At 39.5% G+C, this 24,809-nt stretch overlaps 1 protein-coding gene across 4 annotated transcripts in view; it reads left to right on the plus strand.

The window, feature by feature from the left end:
* The window catches only part of ASCC1 (activating signal cointegrator 1 complex subunit 1), a 123,731-nt gene that overhangs the window by 74,309 nt on the left and 24,613 nt on the right, over positions 1–24,809 (plus strand). For 3 of the 4 annotated variants that reach the window (XM_017548822.2, XM_017548824.2, XM_017548823.2), the window contains exons 8-9: positions 6,255–6,379; positions 10,861–10,946. In XM_017548822.2, coding sequence (XP_017404311.1) covers positions 6,255–6,379; positions 10,861–10,946 — 211 coding nt within the window. Of the gene's footprint in view, positions 1–6,254; positions 6,380–10,860; positions 10,947–11,512; positions 15,622–24,809 lie in introns of those variants that run through there. The other variant, XM_017548827.2, reaches the window with a different exon arrangement.

Raw genomic sequence — 24,809 nt, forward strand, 5'->3', positions numbered from 1 at the left:
TGAGACAGAGTCTTACTTTGTTGCCAGGCGCCAGGCTGGAGTGCAGTGGAGCAATCTCGGCTCACTGCAATCTCCACCTCCTGGGTTCAAGCAATTCTCCTGCCTCAGCCTCCCGAGTATCTGGGACTACAGGCGCGCACCACCACGCCCAGCTAATTTTTGTATTTTTTAGTAGAGGCAGGGTTTCACCATGTTGGTCAGGATGGTCTCGATCTCTTGACCTCATGATCCACCCGCCTTGGCCTCCCAAAGTGCTGGGATTACAGGTGTGAGCCACCGTGCCCTGCCTCAGTAAGCATTAATTGGATGGAGCTGAATTAAATTGGGAGGAAAAATTCAAACAAAAGCCTGAAATTTGCACTTTCTAGGGAGTCAGTGATCATTCTGCAGCACAAACTCCTTATTTGTAAAGATGGTGCTGGAATGCTTGAGCTTTGTAGCATTGCAGGGCTTTAAACTAAGAGCTTAGATTTAATGCATTGATAACTGGCTTCTGTTTTCAAATCCAAAACACTAAGTGATAAAGCTGCTTAAGAATATTTCATTTCCTTTTTCATAACAACCCTATGTTATTTTTAATTTGCTTATTAGGAAGCAAAGGCATAGAGAAGTTTTGTGACTTATTTATAAACAGGAAAGGATCAATAAAGTAAGAATTGAAATAATATACTGTTGGAAATATAGTGACATATTGTCAACCTGAAGTTTAGTGATTATGTCCAAGTACCCTTAAGTTCTCTTAACAGAATTCCAAAATATTTACTGTCTATGAATTCATTCATGAATGCATGCGAAAACTGTTGAGCACTGATTATGTGCCAATCAGGCATTAGTTCAGGTGCAGAGATAAAACAGTGAATAAGACAAAGAGCCGGCCTTCATGGAGTGCACAGTCAACTGAGAACAGAACAGGCTGGGCACCGTGGCTCACACCTGTAATCTCAGCACTTTAGGAGGCCAAGGTGGGCGGATCACCTGAGGTCAGGAGTTCGAGATCAGCCTGGCTAACATGGCAAAACCCCATCTCTGGTAAAAACACAAAAATTAGCTAGGTGTGGTGGCAGGTTCCTGCAGTCCCAGCTACTTGGCAGGCTGAGGCATGAGAATTACTTGAACCTGGGAGGCGGAGGTTGCAGTGAGCCCAGATCACACCACTGTACTCCAGACTGGGTGACAGAGTGACTCTGTCTCAAAAAAAAAGAAAGAAAAAAAAAAAAAAGAAAAGAAAAAGGAAACAGGACAGGCTGCCTGTAGACTTGTATTCTGGTTCTTCTGTCACTGTCTGAGCGACTGAACCTCTCTGCCATCATTTCCTCCTGTGTGAAAGAGCAGGTTACACTAGAACTGTTTTTGTTTTTTGAGACGGAGTTTTGCTCTTGTTGCCCAGGCTGGAGTGCAGTGGCGTAATCTTGGCTCACTGCAACCTCTGCCTCCCGGGTTCAAGTGATTCTCCTGCCTCAGCCTCCCGATTTAGCTGGGATTGCAGGCTTGCACCACCACACCTGGCTAATTTTGTATTTTTAGTAGAGACAGGATTTTTCCATGTTGGTCAGGCTGGTCTTGAACTTCCAACCTCAGGTGATCGGCCCGCCTTAGCCTCCCAAAGTGCTACGCTAGAACACTGCACCCAGCTATACTAGAACTTTTTAAAGGACATTGGTTTCTTCAAAGTTTTGAGTCTGTAAATTGTCAGAAATCCTCGTTTTCCAAAAAGACAAAGGCGGGAACTAATTTCTTTCATGTAGTCTGTTTAGTTTACTTACTCCAGTATTTCATGCTCAGTGTTTCATGTTCAGTTCTTTATAGCCGAACTCCTTGTCTACTTTCTTTTCTTTAAGAGAAGAAGGGGGAAAGTGAGGAATTATTCTATTGTGATTTGTAATCGAGGTGCAATTTGTGGTGCATGGTTATATTCAGATCTAAGTTACAGTATTTAGAAATATGGTTCAGCCAGGTCTTGTGGCTCACGCCTGTAATCCTAGAACTTTGGGAGGTGAAGCAGGTGGATCATTTGAGGTCAGGAGTTTGAGACCAGCCTGGTCAACATGGTGAAATCCCATCTCTACTAAAAATAGAAAATTAGCCGGTGGTAGTGGTGCCCACTGGTAAGCCCAGCTACTTGTGAGTCTGAGGTAGGAGAATCGCCTGAGTCTTGGAGGTGGAGGGTTGTGGTGAGCTGAGATCATGCCACTGTACTATAGTCTAGCAAGAGAGTGAGACCCTGTCTCAAAAAAAAAAAAAAAAAAAAAGGAAGAAGAAGAAATATTATGGTTCTGCGATGGTGTTAATCAGAAACTTTTAAAACCAGTTTATCTGAAATTTTTTTCTGATTACATAACATCATCTGTAGATACGCACTTAACATAAAAAGATTAAGTGTTTATCTGTGCATGGTGAGGTTATGTTTTCCTTTTTATGCTTTTCTGTACTTTGCATAGTTTCTATAATGAGCTTGTACTATTTTTGTAATTGGGGAAAAAGATTAAGATAACTGTATAAGGAAGTACAGTATCTCTCTTAACTGGCTTCCATGCTTTTAGTTTTTCCTTGTGTTTCTTGCTTCTTAAAAATTGTCATTGGTGATCTGAAATGGTGGCTCACACCTGTCATCCCAGCACTTTGGGAGGCTAAGGAGGGAAGATCACTTGAGGCCAGGAGTTCAAGACTTGAGCAATATAGTGATAGCCCATCTCTACAAAAAATTTTGAAAAAAATAGCTGGGCATGTTGGCATGCACTTGTAGTCCCAGCAACTCGGCAGGCTGAGGCAGGAAGATAGCTTGAGCCCAGGAGTTCAAGCCTGCAGTGAGCTATGATTGTGCCACTGCACTCTAGCCTAGGCAACAAAGTGAGATCATATCTCTTAAAAAAAGAAAAACAGGCCGGGCACAGTGGCTCATGCCTGTAATCCCAGTACTTTGGGAGGCTAGGACAGGCAGATCATGAGGACAGGAGATCAAAACCATCCTGGCCAACATGGTGAAATCCTGTCTGTACTAAAAATACAAAATATTAGCCGGGTGTGGTGGCATGCAGCTATAATCTCAGCTACTTGGGAGGCTGAGGCAGGAGAATCACTTGAACCCTGGAGGCGGAGGTTGCAGTGAGCCAAGGTTGCACCACTGTACTCCAGCCTGGGCAACAGAGCGAGACTCTGTCTCAAAACAACAACAGCAATAAAAAACAACCCTTGGTTTCCTGTGGCCTACCAAATAAGAGTCCAATCCTGCCTGACCCCTAGGACCTTCACAGCTTGGCTTCAGCCTGCCTTTCCATTTCATTGCTGCCCTTCTCTTTCTACATATTTTCTCCAGTCCTTGAATGTATTGTGTTCTTCGATATTCCATCTCTCAGTTTCTCAGAACAAAAATTCTTTTAGAATCACCTTCACTTCTTTGACTCCCTTATACCAGGGAAGCTCATTTCTCACCACTTCCAGTGCCACAGGCTCAGCCACCTGGGTGGTTGCCACAGCCTCCTAACTGACTTCCTGCTTCTATCCTGCTTCCACTGCTGCCAGTCTTCCACAGAGCAGCCAGATCATGTCAGTCTTCTGCCAAACACCCTCTAGAAGCTCCTCGCCTGACTCAGAGTAACTACTGAAGGCCTTCCATGGGCCTGAGAGCTTCGGGTAACCTGGTCACACCTCTCCGACCTCATCGCTTTTCTTTCTAGTTTCACCCCGGATACTGGTATCCTTTCTGTTCCTCAGTTGTACTTAGCATATACCCATCTCAGATATTATTTCCTCATCCTTATAAGTTGTCTTTGCTGGTTCCTTCTCTGCTCCTTACATAGAAGCATTTCATAGGGCACTGTCCGTAGCTCTCTTCTTGGCTTATTCTGAATATGCCCTCCAGCCCCTGTGACTGCATCTATCCCATGCTTTTGACTACTGTTGCTACACTGACAACTCCCAAATCTGTCATGTGCCTAGATTTTCTCCTGAGTTCTTGGCCTATATTTCCATCTCTCTTGCATCCCGTGCCACATATGCAAAATCCTGCTCAATATTAACCTCTTGCCCAAGATAACACAGCAGGACAATAAGCAGTTGCTTCCCCACAGCCTCCCACCTTGGTTGATGAGCCATCTGGTCATTTAGGGCAACACTTGGGAGTCATTCTCAACCACTTCCTCTCCCATAACGCAGCCAGATCCGAAAGGGCACCGGCTTCTCTCTCACATAGCTCTTGTGAACCCATTCCTTTGTCTCAGTTCTCACTGCCCCACCATAATTTAGTTAGCGTGTTCAATTTTGGTTTCTCTGGGCCACATTGGAAGAAGAGGGAATTATCTTGAAAAAAAAAAAAAAAAAAAAAAAAAAAAAAAAAAAAAAAAAAAAAAAAAAAAAAAAAAAAAAAAAAAAAAAATCATACAATGTTTTAAGAAAGTTAAAGAATTTCTTTTGGGCTGCATTCAAAGCTGTCCTGGGCCACAGGTTGGACAAGCTTGGTTCAGATCTTCATTATTCCCTCCCCAACCACTTTCTTTTTGAGATGGGATCTTGCTGTGTCACCCAGGCTAGAGTACAGTGATGCAGTCATGGCTTACTGCAGCCTTAAACTCCTCGGCTGAAGCAGTCCTATTGCTTTAGCCTCCTGGTAGCTAGGACTGTAGGCACATGCCACCATGGCTGGCTAACTTTTAAAAATGTTTTGTAGAGATACAGTCTCACTATATTGTCCAGGCTGACTCCTGGCCCAAGCAATCCTTACACCTCAGCCTCCCAAAGTGCTGGGATTATGGGCGTGAGCCACCATGCCTGTCCCCATTTCTCCCTTGATGGTACAGTCCTTAGGAGCATGGACTCTGAAACCAGACTGCATACATTCTAATTTTGTTTTTCTTTTTTGTTTTGTTTTGAGATGAAGTCTCACTCTGTCACCCAGGCTGGAGTGCAGTGGTGCAGTCTCGGCTCACTACAACCTCTACCTCCTGGGTTCAAGTGATCCTCCCACTTCAGCCCCCCAAGTAGCTGGGATTACAAGTGTGTGCCACCATGCCCAGCTAATTTTTGTATTTTTAGTAGAGACAAGTTTTCACCATGTTGGCCAGGCTGGTCTCAAACTCCTGACCTCAAGTGATCCACCTGCCTCAGCCTCCCAAAGTGCTGGGATCATAGGTGTGAGCCACTGTGCCCCTCCCATTCTAATTTTTGATTTGCCACTTAGTTTTATGACCTTGGTCAAGTTTTGTAACTTCCTGTACCTTGGTTTCTGTATTGGTAAAATAGGGATAATAATTGGTTATGAGGATTAAGTGATTTAACAGATAAAAAGTACTTAGAACAGTGCCCAACACATCATGGTGATGTTATCTTGACTGTTGAAGTAGCCACCTAGCTGGCTACTAAAGCCTTTTCCAGTCTGCTGTTGAATCAGCTTTCAAAAATGGACGTCAGACCACATTCTTTCTTTCTTTTTCTTTTTTTGAAATGGAGTCTTACCCTGTTGCCCAGGCTGGAGTGCAATGACGTGATCTCGCCTCACTGCAACCTCCACCTCCTGAGTTCAAGCAATTCTCCTGCCTCAGCCTCCCAGGTAGCTGGCATTACAGGCGCATGCCACCACACCTGGCTAATTTTGCATTTTTAGTAGAGACGGGGTTTCACCATGTTGATCAGAGGCTGATCTTGAACTCCTGACCTCAGGTGATCCGTCCACCTCAGCCTCCCAAAGTGCTGGGATTACAGGTATGAACCACCACACCTGGCCACATTATTCCCTTTCGAAAGTCATTCTGTGGTTTCCCTAAATCTGACCACTACTTGTAGACTTAGCTCATCTCTGTTGTTCCTTTCTTCTTTCTCTATTATAGCTGTATTATAAATAGTTGACAGTTTTTGGAATATGCTTTGATCTTACATCCCTTGGCATTTTTGCATATGCTGTTGCTTCTTCTACTTGAAGTGCCCTTCCTTCCCTGGTGTTATTTGTGTCTTTAGTGATCAGTCCAGACTATGTCTAAACTTCCTGTGGAAACCTGGCCCTCTCCATGTAGAGCTGATTACTCCCTTCACACTCACCATAATATATTGCCATCATTTATTTCTACTGTCTGTCAAGCAGACAAACAAGACAGTGAGCTTTAGCTCCATGGTGGTGGGAGATGGTCTCCTCCTCTTCCTCTTGTGATGCGGCCTTTGTATAGTGATTAGCACAGAGCACATGCTCCATAAACATTGTTGAATTAGTAATCGCATGTTCAGAAGTTTACTAAGATTTCTCTACTACTTTTCTCCAATTTCTCCAGACTGCAAGAGTTAGTTGATCGAGTGCTGGAACGTTTCCAGGCATCTGGACTAATAGTGAAAGAGTGGAATAGTGTGAAACTGCATGCTACAGTCATGAATACACTATTCAGAAAAGACCCCAATGGTAAGTCTACCAGAGAACTATAGCATGGTTTGTGATCAGCAGCCTTGCGGTATCTCTGAGGTTTATATAGAATGGACTATCAAAGAATCTCTGATATATCTTGTTTTCTAGACCTCTTAGCATATGCTGATGAGTATGGTAGAAGTGGGCAAGAACATACATAGCATGGGACTGTGGCTTCCAGGTCTTTTATTTCTGTCACACATAAGATTGCCAGATTTAGCAAATAAAAATACAGGATGCTCTGGTAAATTTTATATAAACAGTGAATAAATTTTTGGCATAAGTATGTCACATGCAATACTTGGTGGCTTTTTTTTTTTTTAAGAGAGAAAAGAAAGGAAGGTGAGCTAGTAAATGTTAGATCAGTGTTTCTCAACTAGGGGTGATTTTGCCCCCAGAGAGCATTTGGCATTGTCTGGAGACATTTTTGGTTATCATAGTTAGGGAGCTGGAGATGGGTTGTTGCTGGTACCTAGTGGGGGCTGTCTAACACTCCACAATGTGTGGGACAGCCCCCCACAACAAAGAATTATTCTTCCCAAAATGTCAGTAGCACAGAGGTTGAGAAACCTTATGTTAGAATAATAAATTTTTTCTTCATGGACCAACTCTGAGGCTTTTTATAAAACTGCCTTGTTTTAATCCTTGATTTGGGTGTTTATTTCAAAAAGAAATTTTCTTTTCTTCCTGTCCTACCTCCAAAGTGAAAGCTTCTCTAGTCCCTTCAACCTCTGATCAGAAGTTACAAGTTCAAGCCATACGCAGCTCTTTCTTGCAAGACCCGTGGTTCAAAATACACTAGCACCAAGATCACATATTCCAGTTTCATTTCCTTTCCTGGGCCCCAACCTTGGTTTTAGAAAATGTAGGGCTCATGCCTGTAATCCCAGTACTTTGGGAGGCTGAGGCAGGTGAGTCACTGAGGTCAGGAGTTTAAGACCAGGCTGGCCAATGTAGTGAAACCCCATCTCTACCAAAAATACGAAAAGTAGCCAGGCGTGGTGGCATATGCCTGTAATGAAAGGCTGAAGTAGGAGAATCACTTGAACCCAAGAGGCAGGTTGCAGTGAGCCGAGATCGTGCCACTGCACTCCAGCCTGAGTGACGGAGCAAGATTCCGTCTCAAAAAAAAAAAAGAAAGTAATCTAGGTGGGAAGAGAACTTCATCAGGACTTGAAGCATTGACTATTTGTAGGTTTTTAGTTAGGCCAATTTGTGTGTTCCCTTTAGCTAAGGCATGTCTTTTAATCTCTCTCAGATATGTACCAAAGATTCCAACTGGAAATCATTTGATATTAACCCCATTTGGTTAGAGCCATTGTAGGACTAAGAAATATGTAGCCATCTAGTTATTAGTTCTAAAATATTACATTTTTGTGATGCCATGTTGAATTTTATTAAGAATTATAAATAAATCTCTGTTTTACTTTTGAGAACACTGAGATTAAAAGAGCTTCAGATAACTCAGTCAAAGACTATATATACTCTTGTTTGGGTAGGTAATAGAATCTAAAGCTTTGAACTTGCTCCAGTTGAGCATATTTCTTTTTTTTTGTTTTTTTCATCTCACTCTGTCACCCAGGCTGGAGTGCAGTGGTGCGATCGTGGCTCACTGCAGCCTCCACCCCTGCCCGGGTTCAAGTGATTCTCCTGCCTCAGCCTTCCGAATAACTGGGATTACAGGCATGTGCCACCATATCCAACTAATTTTCGTATTTTTAGTAGAGACAGGGTTTCACCATGTTAGTCAGGCTGGTCTTGAACTCCTGAGTTCGTGATCTACCCACCTCAGCCTCCCAAAGTGCTGGGGTTACAGGCATGAGTCACTGCACCCAGCCCAGTTGAGCATATTTCTTTCCTTTAGGGAATAATACTACAGGAAGTGGGAATATTTTAGATACCTAGGTATTATAATGTAGCTTGTCCAATGGAAACATTTAACTAGGTTTGTGCTATTTGTTTTATTTTGGATGGCATATTTTAATTTTGGAACACCGTGAGAATCCTCTGTATATTTTAACATCATTATGTAAAGGCAGAGTTTCAGAACTCTATAAGTATACTTTAAATTTATTGGTTCAGAAGACATATATTGTATTAAGATAACTGTCTGTGATGATGGAAGTATTCTGTATCTGTGATGTCTAATATGGTAGCCACTAGACACATGTGGTTATTGAGTGCTTGAAAGGTGGCTAGTGAGGACTGTAAAAGTGAACTTTTATTTTTAGTTTTAATTAAAATTTACATAACCACATCTGGATATTGGCTACTGTTTTGGACAGTGCATGTATACACAGTATTTTATTAGACATTTATTAGCTATCAGTACATTTTGCATTTGTCTTAGTACTTAATATTTGTCCAGAGCTCTTAAAACTATATCATGGTCCATTATTAACTAATCCCTTTACATAGAAAGAGTTCAGTTATATAGGAATCTGTATATTCTAAGTTGTGTGGATCCAAGTTTATATTCAGTTAGCACTAGAGGTTTATATAAGAGAATGTTGTGTTCACAGTCTAGTTATCCCTCTAACTGCAGATTTTCAAAATATCGCTTTATTGGGATATAGTTCACATACTATACAATTTACTCTTGATATATATAATTTAGTGGTTTTTAGTATGGTTAAAGTTGTACAGCCATCACCACAATCAGTTCAACATTTTTATCGCCCTAAAATGAAACTTCATGCCCACTGGCAGTCACCTGCCATTTCTTCCTACCCCTCTCACCCTGCCCTCCTCCAACCTCCACCAAGCCATAGGCACCACCAGTCTACATTATGCCTCTATAGAGCTGCCTGTTCTGGACATTTCATGTAAACAGAATCACTCAGTATGTGATCTTTTGTGGCTGACTTCTTTCATTTAGCATAATGTTTTCAAGGCTCATCCATGATATAACATATAAGTACATCATTTTTTTTTTCTGTGTGTGTGTGTTTTTTTTTTTTTTTTTGAGACAAGGTCTCTGTTGTCCAAACTGGAGTGCAGTAGAGTGATCTCAACTCTGCAACCTCCACCTCTCGCACTGGAGAGATTCTCCCACCTCAGCCTTGTGAGTAGTTGGGACTACAGGCGCATGCCACTACACACAGCTAATTTTTAAGCTTTTTTATAGAGGCGGGTTCTCACTATATTGCCCAGGTTGGTTTCAAACTTCTGGGCTTAAGCAGTCCTTCTGCCTCAGCCTCCCAAAGTGTTGGGATTACCGATGTGAGCCACCATGCCTGGTGCTTCATTTTTTTATGGCTGAATAATAGTCCATTGTATGGATATGCCACATTTTATGTATCCATTTATCAATTGGTGGACATTTGTGTTGTTTCCGCTTTTTGACATTTATTTGGTATTAATTTGTTGTTCTTTTGCAACTTCACGCAGTCTTTTTCTCTTAACAGGAGACCTATTTTTAAGTTGTGAAATATGCATGGGATTGGGATCTTTGATTAAGAGCATTCTTCTCATTAGAGAAATAGTTCCGTAGTTACCCATGTGCAACTCCAGTGAGCTAGCTGAAATGTATTATGTATTATGTTAATGGAGTTGTTAAAACTCTAGATATATTTGATCAATTCTGGCTTCGTATACTCCTTACTTATAAAAGTAAAAGAACATACTTAAAGGTGGAAATAGGTATTTTTGAATGTCTGTCAGTTGGTAAGAAATGATTAATATTTCCGAAAATATTCTGAGTTAATTCTTGAGGATCCTTTGAATTTTTTGTACTCTGGACTCTCCTGTATTGAATTTTTACTTGAAAAGGACATGAAATGATGTTACATTTTTTTCTTTCCTGTTTCCCTCTCCTTTGATATTCTTTTTCTTGCCAACCTTTAAGGATCTCTTTTGAGATACGCAACCCAAATTAACACAAGAAGCTAGAGCACAGCTTGATTTAGGCTAAGGTCATAGATTTGCTGCATTCCTATGTAGAATGCCTGTAAGGATACCTTTGATTGCAACTAGAGGGTTCTTTTTCCTTTTGGGGAAGTTCTTAAATCAGCCCAGAGCATAATTGCCAGCAGTTTTGACTAGTTAATGTGTGAACTCTTATGTATTTTTACATATTTAAAATTATATGCCCCTTATCTTAGGTCTGTAGAACGTAAGGAACCTTTGAAAATTACTCAGTCCTACCTGTCACTTTGTCAATGAAGAACTAAGGTCCACGATAGAGACATAATTTGCTTAAGAATGTAGCTAGTTGCATAGTTAGGAATATATAGATGGTGCCTGGAGAATGTCAAATGAATAAATTAATGAGTAAATGTATATTGAATGAATTGATGACAGAACTGAGACTGGAAGACAGGTCTCTTGATTCATAGCCTGACGTTTTTCCTCTGCATTATGCCACTTTCGAGGTAGTATGTGAAAATTTTTCTAGTTGTACCTATGTACCTGTAGAAATCCAAGAGAAAACAACCAGCCAACCTAAGCTTCTAACATTATCTTTGGAATATTTACAGCTGAAGGCAGGTACAATCTCTACACACCAGATGGCAAATATATCTTCAAGGAAAGAGAATCATTTGATGGCCGAAACATTTTGAAGGTCAGTATGAAGCACAGTGAATTGAAAATCCTTTGGCACGTGTCCTAAATAAGGGAGGAAAAATTGTAGTTCTCCTTTTAACAATACAGTATATTTTTCTCATAATTCTTCATACCTTGTCTCATACTTGTTAAAATTTAATTATCTAAAGGGTAAGAAAGGAAAAGGAGGTGGTCCTCTTAAGGCTTTGGCACTTCTAGAGTACTTGAAATTGATTTGTTTGTTTGTTTGTTTATCTGAGACAGTGTCTCGCTCTGTTTCTCAGGCTGGAATGCAGTGGTGCAAACACAGCTCACTGGAGCCTTGACTTCCTGGGCTCAAGTGATCCTACCACCTCTGTCTCCCAAGTGCTGGAATTACAGGTGTGAGCTTCTGCACCCTGCCTGAAATTGGTGATTTAAGAAACACTGATGAAAAGAAAAAAAAAAGAAACAATTAGGTATTCCAGCTACTTAGATTCATAGAAATAAGTTGATTTCAACCTAAGTTTTACTCTGTACTTACCTCTGGAGGTTTGAGCTTGCATTTTTTTAAGTAGAAAATAATTATTTGTCTTGTTCCAACAGATTTTTCTCTTTACCCGCAAAGTCAGTCTCTGAAGTGGCTTTATAATCCGTTTTGACTCAGAAACAGCCTATGTCCTAAAAAGTAGATGGTGCATTTTTGACTGTTGAGGCTTTGCCTTTCTAAGTGTTGAATTAATCTGCGAAATGCATGTAAAGGGGCTCTTCAGGATTACATTTATCTTTCTCCAACAGACTACCCTTCTGCAATATTCATGATTTATGCCTTCTCTATCTGGTTAACATGCCATCGTTCCTCTGGACAAAGAGAAACATAAGTTGATACTAATGGAGAGGTTTTCGAGTCTTTTTTTCATTTGCTCTGTAAGGGTTTAGGTCATTCTCAAGGCTATGGGTGTTTTGCTGAGGTGGAAGGGAAGTATATAATAACATCAGAATAAAGCTGTAGCTTGAGAAATACTTGTACTTTTTCTTCCCTATTCCATCCTCCATTCCCTTATCTTGTCACTTCACAGTTTCTTGCCCAATGCTGAATGTGACCCATTGCCTTAATTAATGATATCGCTCTTCAACAGCTGTGACTGCTTACCATGGAGCCCAATAGGGCAGTGCCAGCCATCACCTCAGACAGGCATTCCAGCACCCACATTGCAGAGCTATGCCAAAGTCCTTCCTTTCCTTGATATGTTTTCTCTTTTTGAGTAGTTTTCTTGTTTTTGAGGTAGCTTTGTGTTTGAGTGGCAGGCTGCTAATGAATTCAGCTGTAGTTAACTTTACTGTTTTTCCCAGGCTGCAGCTTCGGTGTGATATGAATCTTTCTCTTCTTTTATCACCCTTCTTTGGGGATTTTCTAGTATCATCGTGAATTGCTTTGCTTTTTTTGTTGTTAATTTAGTTAAGAAAGAAAATAGACTGAATGGGGAAAGAAATGTTTAGGAATGGCTCAAAGCCAACTGGCTTTTAATGGAATTAAAACTGAAGCCTTGTGTGTTGATGCAAGTCAGGTGTGAGGTGCTTCGACATCTGTAAGAGTGGGATGATGAGAGAGCCTGTTGGGTGGCTGTATGAGCAGTGTGGAACTTTTACCTTGGTATGGAATTTCTCTTACTTTGCAAAGTAAGTTTTCCATTTAAAGATGCTTTTTCCAGAAATCTTCTGGACCACCCCAGTGATGACATGAATGTAGCTCCCTCTAGTGTTGACAAGGACTTGCTGTATCAGTATACCCTTACTAATTCAAACCCAGTCACTTTTAGCGCTGGACCTAGCTAGGTTCTTAGAGACCATTTAGTCCAATTCCCCACTTTAATCTCTGACACGAGATCTACTAAGGTAAAGTGACTTGCCAGAGGTACCGCTAGTTAGTAGCAGAGTCTGAATCAGAGCAAAGAGACTCAAAACTCACTAACTGAGCATTGTTTTCTGCTGCCTCCCATAAAGATGCTCAGTGTTTAGGTAGAGAACATTACATACTTGAAGTTGGGCATATCTGCCTGAACTGGGATAATGTCCAATTAAAACTCGTTTCATAAATGGTGGGGCAGTGAGTGTGCCAATTAATCTAAAACCGTAGCTAGTTAATAATTAGACTTTTGTACTGAATATAATACCAACACTAACAGAAATACTTAATGACTGTATACCATCTGCCAGACTATGTGCCCTAAAGATGAGAAACAGTCATTATGATACAATCCCTGCCTTCCAGGAGCTTCCAGTCCATGAGGGAAACAGATAGTTAATAGGCAATTAGAATATAAAAACCATGGCGTGAGTTATGGACAAGTGCCTTTGACCACAGATAGTTATGACGAAGTACCCTTTAGTATAGTTTCTAATGTTTTACTCTTTAATCACTAGTTCCAGAAAAATAATCTATCACCTATGTTCAATCAATGGAATTAACTTCTTTCTTAAAGTAAAGGTAAATTGTGGGCTTCAGCAGTTACCTCCCACCCCCAACACAGGCAGTTAACTATGTTTGTGAAGTAGTAGTCCACCCATCTTTCGGCATTACCATGATTGGACATGTCTTTCTCAATTAAAACGTGACTCCATGGCCCGTGAAGCCCTTAAAATAAAAAAAAGGATTTAGAAAACCAGTGGACTTTATATATATAGTTTTTGTATGTTATGAAATTATTATGTTTAAAAAGAAAAAAATCAATTTCACTAACAAGATAGGAACTGACTTGGAGTAAACAGAAAGGTAGCATTGGTTGTTAAGGAGCCTAAGCATACGTGTGCAGCATGTTAACAGCTGCACAGGCCAAGGATCAGGAACGTGGTGATGGGAGGCAGCCTTACAAAAAAATCAACTTCATCTACTATTCAAAGAGAAGCAAAACAAGAAAGAAAGTCATTGCTCTTTGCTGTAAGAATTTAATGAGTAACAGCCAATTGCTATTCTACTCCATGAAAAAAATTGGTTCTTTTGGCTTGGTATAATATTATGTGTTCTGGGTGCCTTAATAAGAAAAAAAAAAAAGAAATCTTTAATGACTGTTGGAGGTGGAAGCCACATTTTTCTTTTGTACAGCTTTTTTGAGAGTTGTTGCAGCTGTAATATACTAGTGTCTGGTTATTCCTAGTTAAAGTAAGAATTTTCTTTCCCTGGGAAAGACTGAATTAAGAATTGACACCCGGAATAATTCTCCTGTGTTACTCAAACCTGAGAAGGAACAAACATATTTGGTTATGGTGGTTTTTATGGAAGAGTGCCAGATAGCTCCAAAAGGAGGAAGCATGAGTGAAGAAGACCTAGGTCAAATTCATAGGATGGCGTCCCCTCAGAGAGTGTCCATTTCTAATCTAAGAGATAACAAAAAGAGATGCTGTTTGGACAGCCACAGACAGTGATACATTTATAATTGGAGAAATCATGCTGACCTAAAGACACACTGCCTGGAAGTACCTGTTCCCTCACTAGCTAGAATTAGAATGGTCATTAACTGCCAGCTTTTGGGGAGAGAGGTGATGACAGTCCATTTGGGGTCTTAAGCAATAGAATCAGTATTCCAAGATTGTGCTCTCAGCAGTTTGAACCAGAGGTACGATATTAACTGTTCAAAAGCATAGCTTCTGACTGCAGGGTGAAGAGGAGGCATTAGAGCCCTAGGTTGTACTCATTAGAGAGGTGATATGTTACAAATAAAGGCACAGTGATGTATTTGGGAAAGAATGGAAAGTACTGTAGGTCTAAAATCAAAGGATAGTGTAAAAGTGCCATTTCTTTAGACACTTAAAAATCCTGGAAAATATAAGCCATGTAAAAAGGAGATGAATTTGTACCTTTCCTATTTTATATATGAAAATCTTTAAATTTAGAGAAAGAAGGGACTGGAAGTATTAAGCTAACTATATTAAAATATGTTTCAAATCTCTAGCCACATTGAGACTTTTCTTGAAAGATGTAAATGAGCCACCCAAGTATTTCATTCAGTTTTGGTTTTGTCCCATCTCTGTTCTTTAGAGCCTTTAAAAGGACAATTAGAATGAATAAATTTAAATGAGATCTTTAGTTTGCTTTACTTAGAGGAATTTTTATGAAGGAAGCTATGAAAAATACTGTTCATTTTTTTTTACTGAAAAATATATTTATATACATGAGTCATACATTTACTGTTTAACAAATAATCATAAAGTGAACAGTGTGACTACTACCGAGCTCACAGAGTAGAGTCTGCCTCCCATGCCCCTCTCGGGGCTCTTTAGTCAGTCTGTCCTAAGGGAACAGAAGCACAATTAAAGTCTTAAACACTCTCAGGGGAGAGGCTTGTTTTGAGTGAATATTTTGTTTTGCAGTATTAGAAGAGTGTTGAAAAGATAAATTCAGGTTTTTTTGTTGTTGCTGTTGAAAAGATAAATTCAGTTTTTCTTTTTGGAGGACAGAGAAGAGAGGTTGACAACAAAATTGAGCAGAAAGTACAGTGTTCCCAAATACCCCATCCCTGCAAATGCACGACCTCCCCCACGTTGGCATCGGACACCACACTGGTAGATGTTTACACTTGATAGACCACACTGACACATCATCACCCACAGTCCGCAGTTTGCATTAGGATTCGCTCTTGAGTTTCTCTGCTGAGTTCCTCTTTTCAGTTGTATTCATTTGTGCTCTGATTTTTTAAATTATTTCTTCTCTTCTGCTTAATTTGGATTTAATTTGCTCTTACTTTTCTAGTTTCCTAAGGTAGAAGCTTAGATTATTGATTTTATATCATTCTTCTTTTCTAAAATATGCACTAAATACTATAAATTTCCCTCTAAGCACTGTTTTGATGCATCCTACACATTTTCATAAGTTGTATCTTCATTTTCATTTAGCTTAAAATATTTTAAATTTCCCTTGATATGTGTGTGTGTGTGTGTGTGTGTGTGTGTGTGTGTGTGTTTTGTGTGGGTTTTTTTGTTTTTGTTTTTTTTGTGTGTGTTTTTTGTGAGGTTTCCTTTTTAAAAGTTAATTTTTAATTTCTTTAGGTATAGGGCTTCATCGCTCTGTCACCCAGGCTGGAGTGCAGTGGCACAATCATAGCTCATTGCAGCCTCAAACTCATGGGCTCACTCAAGTGATGAGTGAGCTACCTTCCAAGTAGGTGAGACTACAGGCGTGCCTGGCTAATTTTTCTTTTAAATTTTTTTGTAAAGATGGGGTTTCACTATGTTGTCCAGGCTGTTCTCTAACTCCTGGGCTCAAGTAATCCTCCCATTTCAGCCTCACAAAGTGTTGGGATTACAGGAGTGAGCTACCACACCCAGCTAAGATTTCTTTTTGGCCCATGTGTTGGTTAGAAGTGTGTTTCTTTTTTTTTTTTTTTTTTTTTGAGACGGAGTCTGGTTCTATTGTCCAGCTGGAGTGCAGTGGCATGATTTTGGCTCACTGCAACCTCTGCCTCCTATGTTCAAGCAATTCTTGTGCCTCAGCCTCCCAAGTAGCAGGGATTACAGGTGCGCACCACCACACCCAGCTAATTTTTGTATTTTTAGTAGAGGTGAGGTTTCACCATGTTGGCCAGCCTGGTCTAGAACTCATGACCTCAAGTGATCTGCCTGCCTCGGACTCCCGAAGTGCTTGGATTACAGGTGTGAGCCACTGCGCCTGGCTGAAGTGTGTTGTTTAATTTCTACCTATTTTGGGATTTTCCTGCTATCTTTGTTATCACTTTCAAGTTTAATTTCATTGTGGCCTGAGAGCAGACACTGTATGATTCTCTTTTAAATTTATTACATTGTATTTTATGGCCCAGAATGTGATCTGTCTTAGTCAGTGTTCCTTGTGAGCTTGGGAAGAACATGTAATATGCTCTTGTTGGATGAAGTATTCTGTAGATTTCAGTTATATCCAGTCAGTTGGTAGTGCTGTTGAGTTCCACTATATCCTCACTGGTTTTATGCTTTCTGGATTCTGTCCATTTCTGATATATGGGGGTTAAAGTCTCCAACTGTAATAGTGAATTCATCCATTTCTTCTTGCTTCTGTCAATGTTTGCCTCACGTATATTGACACTGTTTTAAGGCATATATGTGTTAAGGATTGTTATGTCTTCTTGGACAGCTGACCTTTTTATCATTATGTATTGCTCCTCTTTATCTGTAATAACTTTCCTTGCTGTGAAGTTTGCTCTCTCTGAAGTTTGCTCTGAAATTAATTTAGCTACCCAACTTTCTTTCAGTTAGTGTTAGAATGGTATATCTTTCTTTATCCATTTATTTATTTACTCTTCTTTCTTTTTTAAGAACCCATCTATGCTGGGACATTCCTTTTTAAAAATCTCTGTGTGTCTTTATATTTAACGTGGATCTCTTGGCTGAGTACAATGGTCCATGCCTGTAATCCCAGTGTTTTGGGAGGCCCAGGTGGGAGGATTTCTTGAGCCCAGGAGTTCAAGACCAGCATAAGCAACACAGTGGGACACTGTCTCTACAAAAAAAATTTAAAAATTAGCTGGGCATGGTGGTGCATACCTGTAGTCCCATCTACTTTGGAGGCTGAGGTGGGAGGATCGCTTTTTGCCTGGGAGGTTGAGGCTACAGTGAGCTATGATTGCACCATTGCACTCCAGCCTGGGTGACAGAGTGACACCTTGTTTCAAATAAATAAATAAGTGGGTCTCTTGTAGACAATATACTGTTTGGGTGTTTTGTTTTGTTTTAATCTAACACCCTCTGTCTCTTAATTGGCATATTTAGACCATTGATGTTTAAAGTGATTATTGATTAATATAGTTGGATTAATGTTTATTACATATTTTTTTTTAATTTACCAGATAAAAGAATTCAGAAGGATGTTTATTATATATGTTACTGTTTTCTGTTTGTTGCCCTTGTTCTTTGTTCCTGTTTTTGCCTCCCACACTTTTTCTGCCTTTTTGTTTGTTTGTTTTAATTGAGCATTACATATAATTTCTTTTTCTGTCCTTTCTTAGCATATCCCTTATACTTGTTTCTCCCTCATTTTTTGAAGGATAATTTCACAGGGTTCAGAATTCTAGGTTGATGGGATTTTTTTTCTCGACAGTATTTCACTCCACTCTCTTCTTGATGGTTTCTGAGGAAAAGCCAAATGTAATTCTTATCTTTGCTTCTATATAGGAAAGGTATTTGTTTTTTCCCTTTGGCTTCTTTTACAATTTTTTCTTTATCTTTGGCTTCAGAAGTGTGACTATGATATGCCTAAGTACAGATTTTTGGGGGGAATTTATTCTGCTTGGTACTCTCTGAGCCTCCTATATCTGTAATTTGGAATCTGACATTAAGTTGGGAAAATTCTCAGTTTTTTTTTTTTTTTTTGAGACGGAGTTTTGCTCTTGTTACCCAGGCTGGAGTGCAATGGTGCGATCTCGGCTCACCGCAACCTCCGCCTCCTGGGTTCAGGCAATTCTCCTGCCTCAGCCTCCTGAGTTGCTGGGATTACAGGCACGCACCACCATGCCCAGCTGATTTTTTGTAGCTTTAGTAGAGACGGGGTTTCACCATGTTGACCAGGATGGTCTCGATCTCTTGACCTTGTGATCCACCCGCCTCGGCCTCCCAAAGTGCTGGGATTACAGGCTTGAGCCACCGCTCCCGGCCCCGTTTTTATTCCTTCAAATATGGTTTCTATTCCTATTTTTCTTCTCCTTCTGGTATTTGCATTATGTGTACATTACACCTTTTGTACTTGTACCATAGTTCTTGGATATTCTGCTGTGTTTTTTCAGTCGTTTTTCTCTTTGCTTTTCAGTTTGGGAAGTTTCTGTTGTCATATCCTCAAACTCAGAGATTCTTTCTCAGCCATGTCCAGTCTGCTAATGAGCGCATCAAAGGCATTCTTTATTTTTGTTACAGTGTTTTTAGTTTTTATTTATTTATTTTTGAGATGGAGTCTTGCTCTGTCACCCAGGCTGGAATGCAGTGGTGCAATCTCGGCTCACTGCAACCTCTGCCTCCTGGGTTCAAGTGATTCTCCTGCCTCAGCCTCCCGAGTAGCTGGGATTATAGGCACCAGCCATCATGCCTGGCTGATTTTTATAGAGATGAGGTTTCACCATGTTGGCCAGGCTAGTCTTGAACGTGTGAGCTACCATGACCAGCCTGGTACAGTGTCTTTAATGACTAGCATTTCTCTTTGATTCTTTCTTAAAATTTCCCACTCTCTGTCTACCTTATCCATCTATACTTGAATGATGTCTCCTTTATCCATTGGAGTCTTTAGCATATTAATCATGATTGTTTTAGATTCTGGTCTGATAATCCCAACATCCGTGCCATTTCTTACTCTGGTTCTGATGTTTGCCGTCTCTTCAAATTGTGTGTGTGTGTGTGTGTGTGTGTGTGTGTGTGTGTGTGTGTGTGTTTTGCCTTTTTCTAGGGCTTGTAATTTTTTGTTGAATCTGGACATGATGTACTGGCCTGTAAAAAGGCCTTTAGTGATGTGATGGTAAGATTGGAAGGAGAGGAAGTGTTCTGTAATTCTGTGATTAGGTCTTAGTCTTTTGGTGAGTTTGTGCCACTGAACTGTGAATGTTACCTATGTTTCTCATCACCCCTGTTAGGTGGGACAGGATAGTTAGAGGGGCCCCTATGTGGAAGTCTGGAGAGAGCTGAGGTGGTGTTCCTTCACATGGAAGGTTAGTGCCCACTAGGATGGATATTTCTCTTCCCCCCGTGGATGGCTAGAGGGGGCTGGAGTTGGTTATCATCCTTACCCTATGTTTGTTAAGCTTTCATAAAACTCTTAGCAAGTTAAGCTCTGTAAAATAGTTTCTCTTGAGGGCAGGCCTTGTTAAGAACAAAGTGGTCTGGCCTATTTCAGAATGGTTCCTTTAGCCCTCCCCCTGCTGGAAGCAGGAGACCAAGTAGAGTTCCTGGAGGTAAAACTATAAAAACCTCTGTGAGGTGGTTCCCTGGACTTTCTAACTCTTAGACTTGTCCACACAGCCTCTAGCAGTTCATCTATTACAGTTAGGTTTCTCCATTCTCTGGAGGTTTCTCCTGTGGGTTTCTGCTCTGCTGTGATTCTCTGTATCCACCTGTTTGTGTCTCCAGTTTGGGGGCAGCAGTTTGTCCTGTGACCTCACTTCTCTGACAGACCTACAAAGAGTTGTCAAGGTTTTAGCTTGTTTAGCTTTTCACTTGTTAGGATGGAGTGGCAACTTCAAAGCTCCTTAATGCTAGACTGGAAACTAGAAGTGTTGTAACTTTTTAAAAAAGATATTAATGCTTGCAAAGGGAGATTAGCATTTAGAAAGTATATTATTTCTTTTTTTTATTGAGACAGAGTTTCACTTTTGTTGCCTGGAGTACAATGGCACAATCTCAGCTCACGGCAGCTTCTGCCTCCCAGGTGCAAGCGGTTCTCCTGCCTCAGCCTCCTGAGTAGCTGGGACTACAGGCGTGCGCCACCACACCCGCGTACTTTTGTATTTTTAGTAGAGACAGGGTTTCACCATGTTGATGAGGTCAGGCAGGTCTTGAACTCCTGACCTCATGTGATCCACCCTCCTTGGCCTCCCAAAATGTTGGGTTTACAGGTGTGAGCCACTGTGCCTGGCCAGAAAGTATATTATTTCATTTGAAGAAGAAAACATTGGTTTTTTTTTATTATCCAGTTTTATTATTTGATTCAATATTCAGCCATATTATATACTGTTTTTGAAAATTATTTCTTAGTCACTTGGCTCTTCTTTAGATTTTTTTCTCAAAACTCAAGTTTCTCAGAAAATCTTTCCTTATCTATTACTAAATGTCCCATTGCACTATTATAGCAGGATACATAACAGCAAATGGAATTTAGGATAAAGCTATTGTCCCTTGATTTTCACCATGGCTCTTGGACCTTTTTTACTACATTATATTTCTTTGACTGTTTTAATCTTGTTTAAGTAAAATCACTAAGCAGATGTCACCTCCTCTCAAGCTTTTAATGCTAATACACTAACTGCAGTTCAGTTGGCCATACTAATATTTTGTAATAGCTTTTATATATAGCACTGGAAGCAATTACATTATTCTTGATAAGCATGTGAAATAGACAATTCTTAGTGAAACAAATATACAACTTTCTGAAGAATCATTTGGAAAGTAAAGATGTTATTTAAAAGGATCAATTAGAGAATGAGAGAGTCCTTGGAAATTATATATATGCACTCATATATATATATATACATATATATATATTTTTTCAAACATTGGAAGAAAGAGTCAAGGAAATCTCTGGCAAAGGCAAAGAGAAAATGTGAGGGGAAAATATGACAAAGAGGGTCCCCAGTCAGTGCAAAAATTAACTATTAGGGTTCTAAAAGGAGGAAATAGACCCTAAGATCTTGAACTTGGATGAAAGAGGCTCTGAACTGGTAGTGTTATCAGGCATATGGCAGTAGCAAACAGAAAACTCAGGAAGAAGGTACCATCACCCTCTGTCTAAAAATAGTCCTCCAAGGAACTTCTTCTCCAAGAGTGTCCAGAACAAAGTCAAAGATAATTAGGCATAAGAGGAAACTAGTCACGATAAGTAAACAGACTTCTAAAACTCATAAATATGTGATAAACTAGAGTTATCAGACTTGGACTAAAAACAACTATGCTTACTGTGCTCAAAGAAATAAAAGCCAAGTTTAAATGTTTTTTAATTCTTAAAATTTAAAAAGCCAGACATGGTGTCTCACATCTGTAATCCCAGCACTTTGGGAGGCTGAGGCAGGAGAATCACTTGAACCTGGGAAGTGGTGGTTGCAGTGACCCAAGATCATGCCACTGCACTCCAGCCTGGTTAACAGAGTGAGAATCCATCTCAGAAAATAAAGAATTAAAATTATTTTTAAAATTTAAAATAGAGAGATGGGGTCTTACTATGTTTCCCACACTGCTCTTGAACTCCTGAGCATAAGTGGTCCTTCTACCTTGGCCTCCCAAGTACTAGGATTATTGGCACAAGCCACTGTGCCTAGCTGGCAAGCTTAAAATTTTTATCAGAGAATTGGGAACTATCAAAAAGAAAAAGCAATATAGCAGTTCTGAAAAAGAACCAAATAGAAATGCTAGAACCATAAAAGGCAGTAACTGAAATAAAGAGCTCAGTGTATGAGTTTCGCAGCAAATTAGATATAGCTGAAGAGGGAAATATTGAACTGGAAGTTAGATCAGAAGAAATTACCTAGAATGCTGCATAGACAGAGATAAAAATTACAGAAAGAGAACAAGTCATTCAAGATAGTGAGTGAGAAGATCTAACATACATTTAATTGGAACCTCAAAAGGAGAGAATGGGGCATAGTTGGTGAAAAACATCAATCTACAGATTAAAGAAGCTTGATGAATTTTAAACAGGAACTCTGTTAAGTGAGCTTATATTGTACTTTGCTTTCTTACAACTTGTGACTGAAACATGGACAACATTAACTAAAGTACAGTTTTTAAACTGATGGCCAAAATTTAATGGCGCTATATATATGTCTACATTACAAAGAACAAAAAGCAGGAAGTTCAGCCAAAGAACGCTTTTCTTAAAGTAGGTTATTAAAAAAGAAGGAAGGATAAAAGTATTCAAGATTCATTTTACTATTCTTATTACATTTTTATAAGTCTAAAACTATGTTGAAATTTTATAAGAATGAAGGAGAGACAGACATGCACTTAGGAGTTTAATAGGACACTTAACCATTTGGGGCATGTGTGTGTTTATATAGCACCTTCCAGAAAAGTTTGTTGATTCTTGGCTGTGTCTTTTTGGAATGTTTATGATAGATGCAGCTTTTTTTTTTTTTTTGAGACAGAGTATCACTCTGTAGCCCTGGCTAGACTGCAGTGGTACGATCTCGGCTCACGGCAATCTCTGCCTCCCAGGTTTAAGCAATTGCCTGCCTCAGCCTCCTGAGTAGCTGGGACTACAGGCTCCCACCACTATGCCCAGCTAATTTTTTTTTGTATTTTTAGTAGAGACAGGGTTTCACCATGTTGGCCAGGATGATCTCGATCTCCTGATCTCGTGATCTGTCCACCTCTGCTTCCCAAAGTGCTGGGATTACAGGCATTAGCCACTGCGCCCGGCTGATAGATGCAGCTTTTATTGACACTTGATGTTGTGACATAAATTGGGTCGTTTGATTTTAAAGAACGTAAGAATTCAATTGGTATAAAGGTCAACTTTCTGATTAGAATGTTTCATATTAGAGCAATTTACTAAGAAGGTAGCTGCGTCTTTCATGAAAGTGTTTTTTGTTTTAAGAAAGGAGAACCCATTTCTCTAGTTCTATAGTGAATAAGCACTATAAAGCCATTCTTCTACCACTGTCCCTTTCAGACTAGTCCCTATTTATTCTCCCCAACTTGTCTGTCACCTCTATCATTGTACCAAAACAACACTGTAAAAAGTCATTGATAGCCCCTATTTGTTCAGTGCTTTGACCTACTTTTACCTTTCTCCCAGTATCCACATTGAGAGTGTTAAGCCCTTTTCTGCTTTAAATGCTTTCTTCTCTTGGCTTCAGTGGCAATTGGCACTCCTGGTTTTCTTCCTGACTCTAGAGCTACTTTTTAAAAAATTCACTCCATAATATGGCTGATCCCTAAGGTTTTGTCCTTATCTCTGTGTTTTTTTTTTTACTACAATATACATGTTTCAAATGATACTTGTTTTTCAAAGTCCAATACAAACATTACCTCTATCTTAATGCTAAGAACCGTCCAAATCAATGGAGCTTTTGGTAAGAGCTATCCAAATCAATGGAGCTCTGTCCATCTCTCAGCTCCCTGCCTCTCCCTACTCTGATTATCCAGAGACCTCTTAGGTGCCTCTCAGTGCTTAGCAATGTGTCTTGCACCCGGCAAGCACTCAGGAAACTTTTTTGGATTGAATGATCAAAACTGTTTTCTACAGACATCAGATTTTGGAAGGAGAGAAGAAAAAGAATTTTTGTTATGCATCAGCAGAACACTAGGTTTGCCAGAGGGGATATTTTTTGCCTTGTACTTCATATAATAAACTCTTAGAGCAGGAGTTGGCAAACTATTGTTTGAAAGCCAAATGTGGCCCACCACCTGTTTTTATATGGCCCTCAAACCAAGAATAGTTTTTACATTTTTTTAATGACTGAAAAAACATCAAAAGAAGAATACTGTAATATTTCATGATGTGAAAATTATGTGAAATCCAAATAAGTAAAACTTTATCGAAACACAATTCGACTATTTACATGCCATTTGGCACAGTTGAAGTAGTTGTGGTGGAATCCTTGTGGCCTCTTGGCTCTTTAAAGAAAAAGTTCGCCAGCTCCTGTCTTAGAGGTTAGAGTTTAGTTTTTTTAATTTTTTTAAATTTCACCCAACACAGTTTTGCTTTATGATTAAATGTGATGCACTTATTTAATAGGCCCTCAAGATATGCTAATTATGCCATAAAGATTTAGTTAACAGTCAGTCCTATTGAATTTCTGTTTACTTAATTATTTTCATTTCTAGCAAATGTTTCTTTTTTAAAATGAAGTTACTCAAGAAAAAAGAAGAGCCACAAACTGAATATACCTATAGCTCCTACTAACAATCTTTCAAGTTCATTTCTCAATTAAATTTGATTGCAACTTTATTACTACATATAGCAAGACTCAGCTGATAAGAATAATAATGAGCTTAAATTTACATTTAACTTTCTTTTATTTCAAAATACATCAAAAACTAATTGTGTGCTTCTCTGTGGTATGCACTAATTAACTTGAAACATGGACAGTGATTTTGTTCACAGCTTCATTTATGCCTTATTACAGAAGGTATTAATAAAAAAAATTGAATGAAAAGTACACTGAACTTGCAAGTAAATGGTGCTAATTTTACAATTAGAACAAATGTCAGAAAAATGTGAAAGTTT

The sequence above is a fragment of the Cebus imitator genome, unplaced genomic scaffold, assembly GCF_001604975.1.
Source record: "Cebus imitator isolate Cc_AM_T3 unplaced genomic scaffold, Cebus_imitator-1.0 Scaffold215, whole genome shotgun sequence".
Lineage (NCBI taxonomy): Eukaryota > Metazoa > Chordata > Mammalia > Primates > Cebidae > Cebus > Cebus imitator.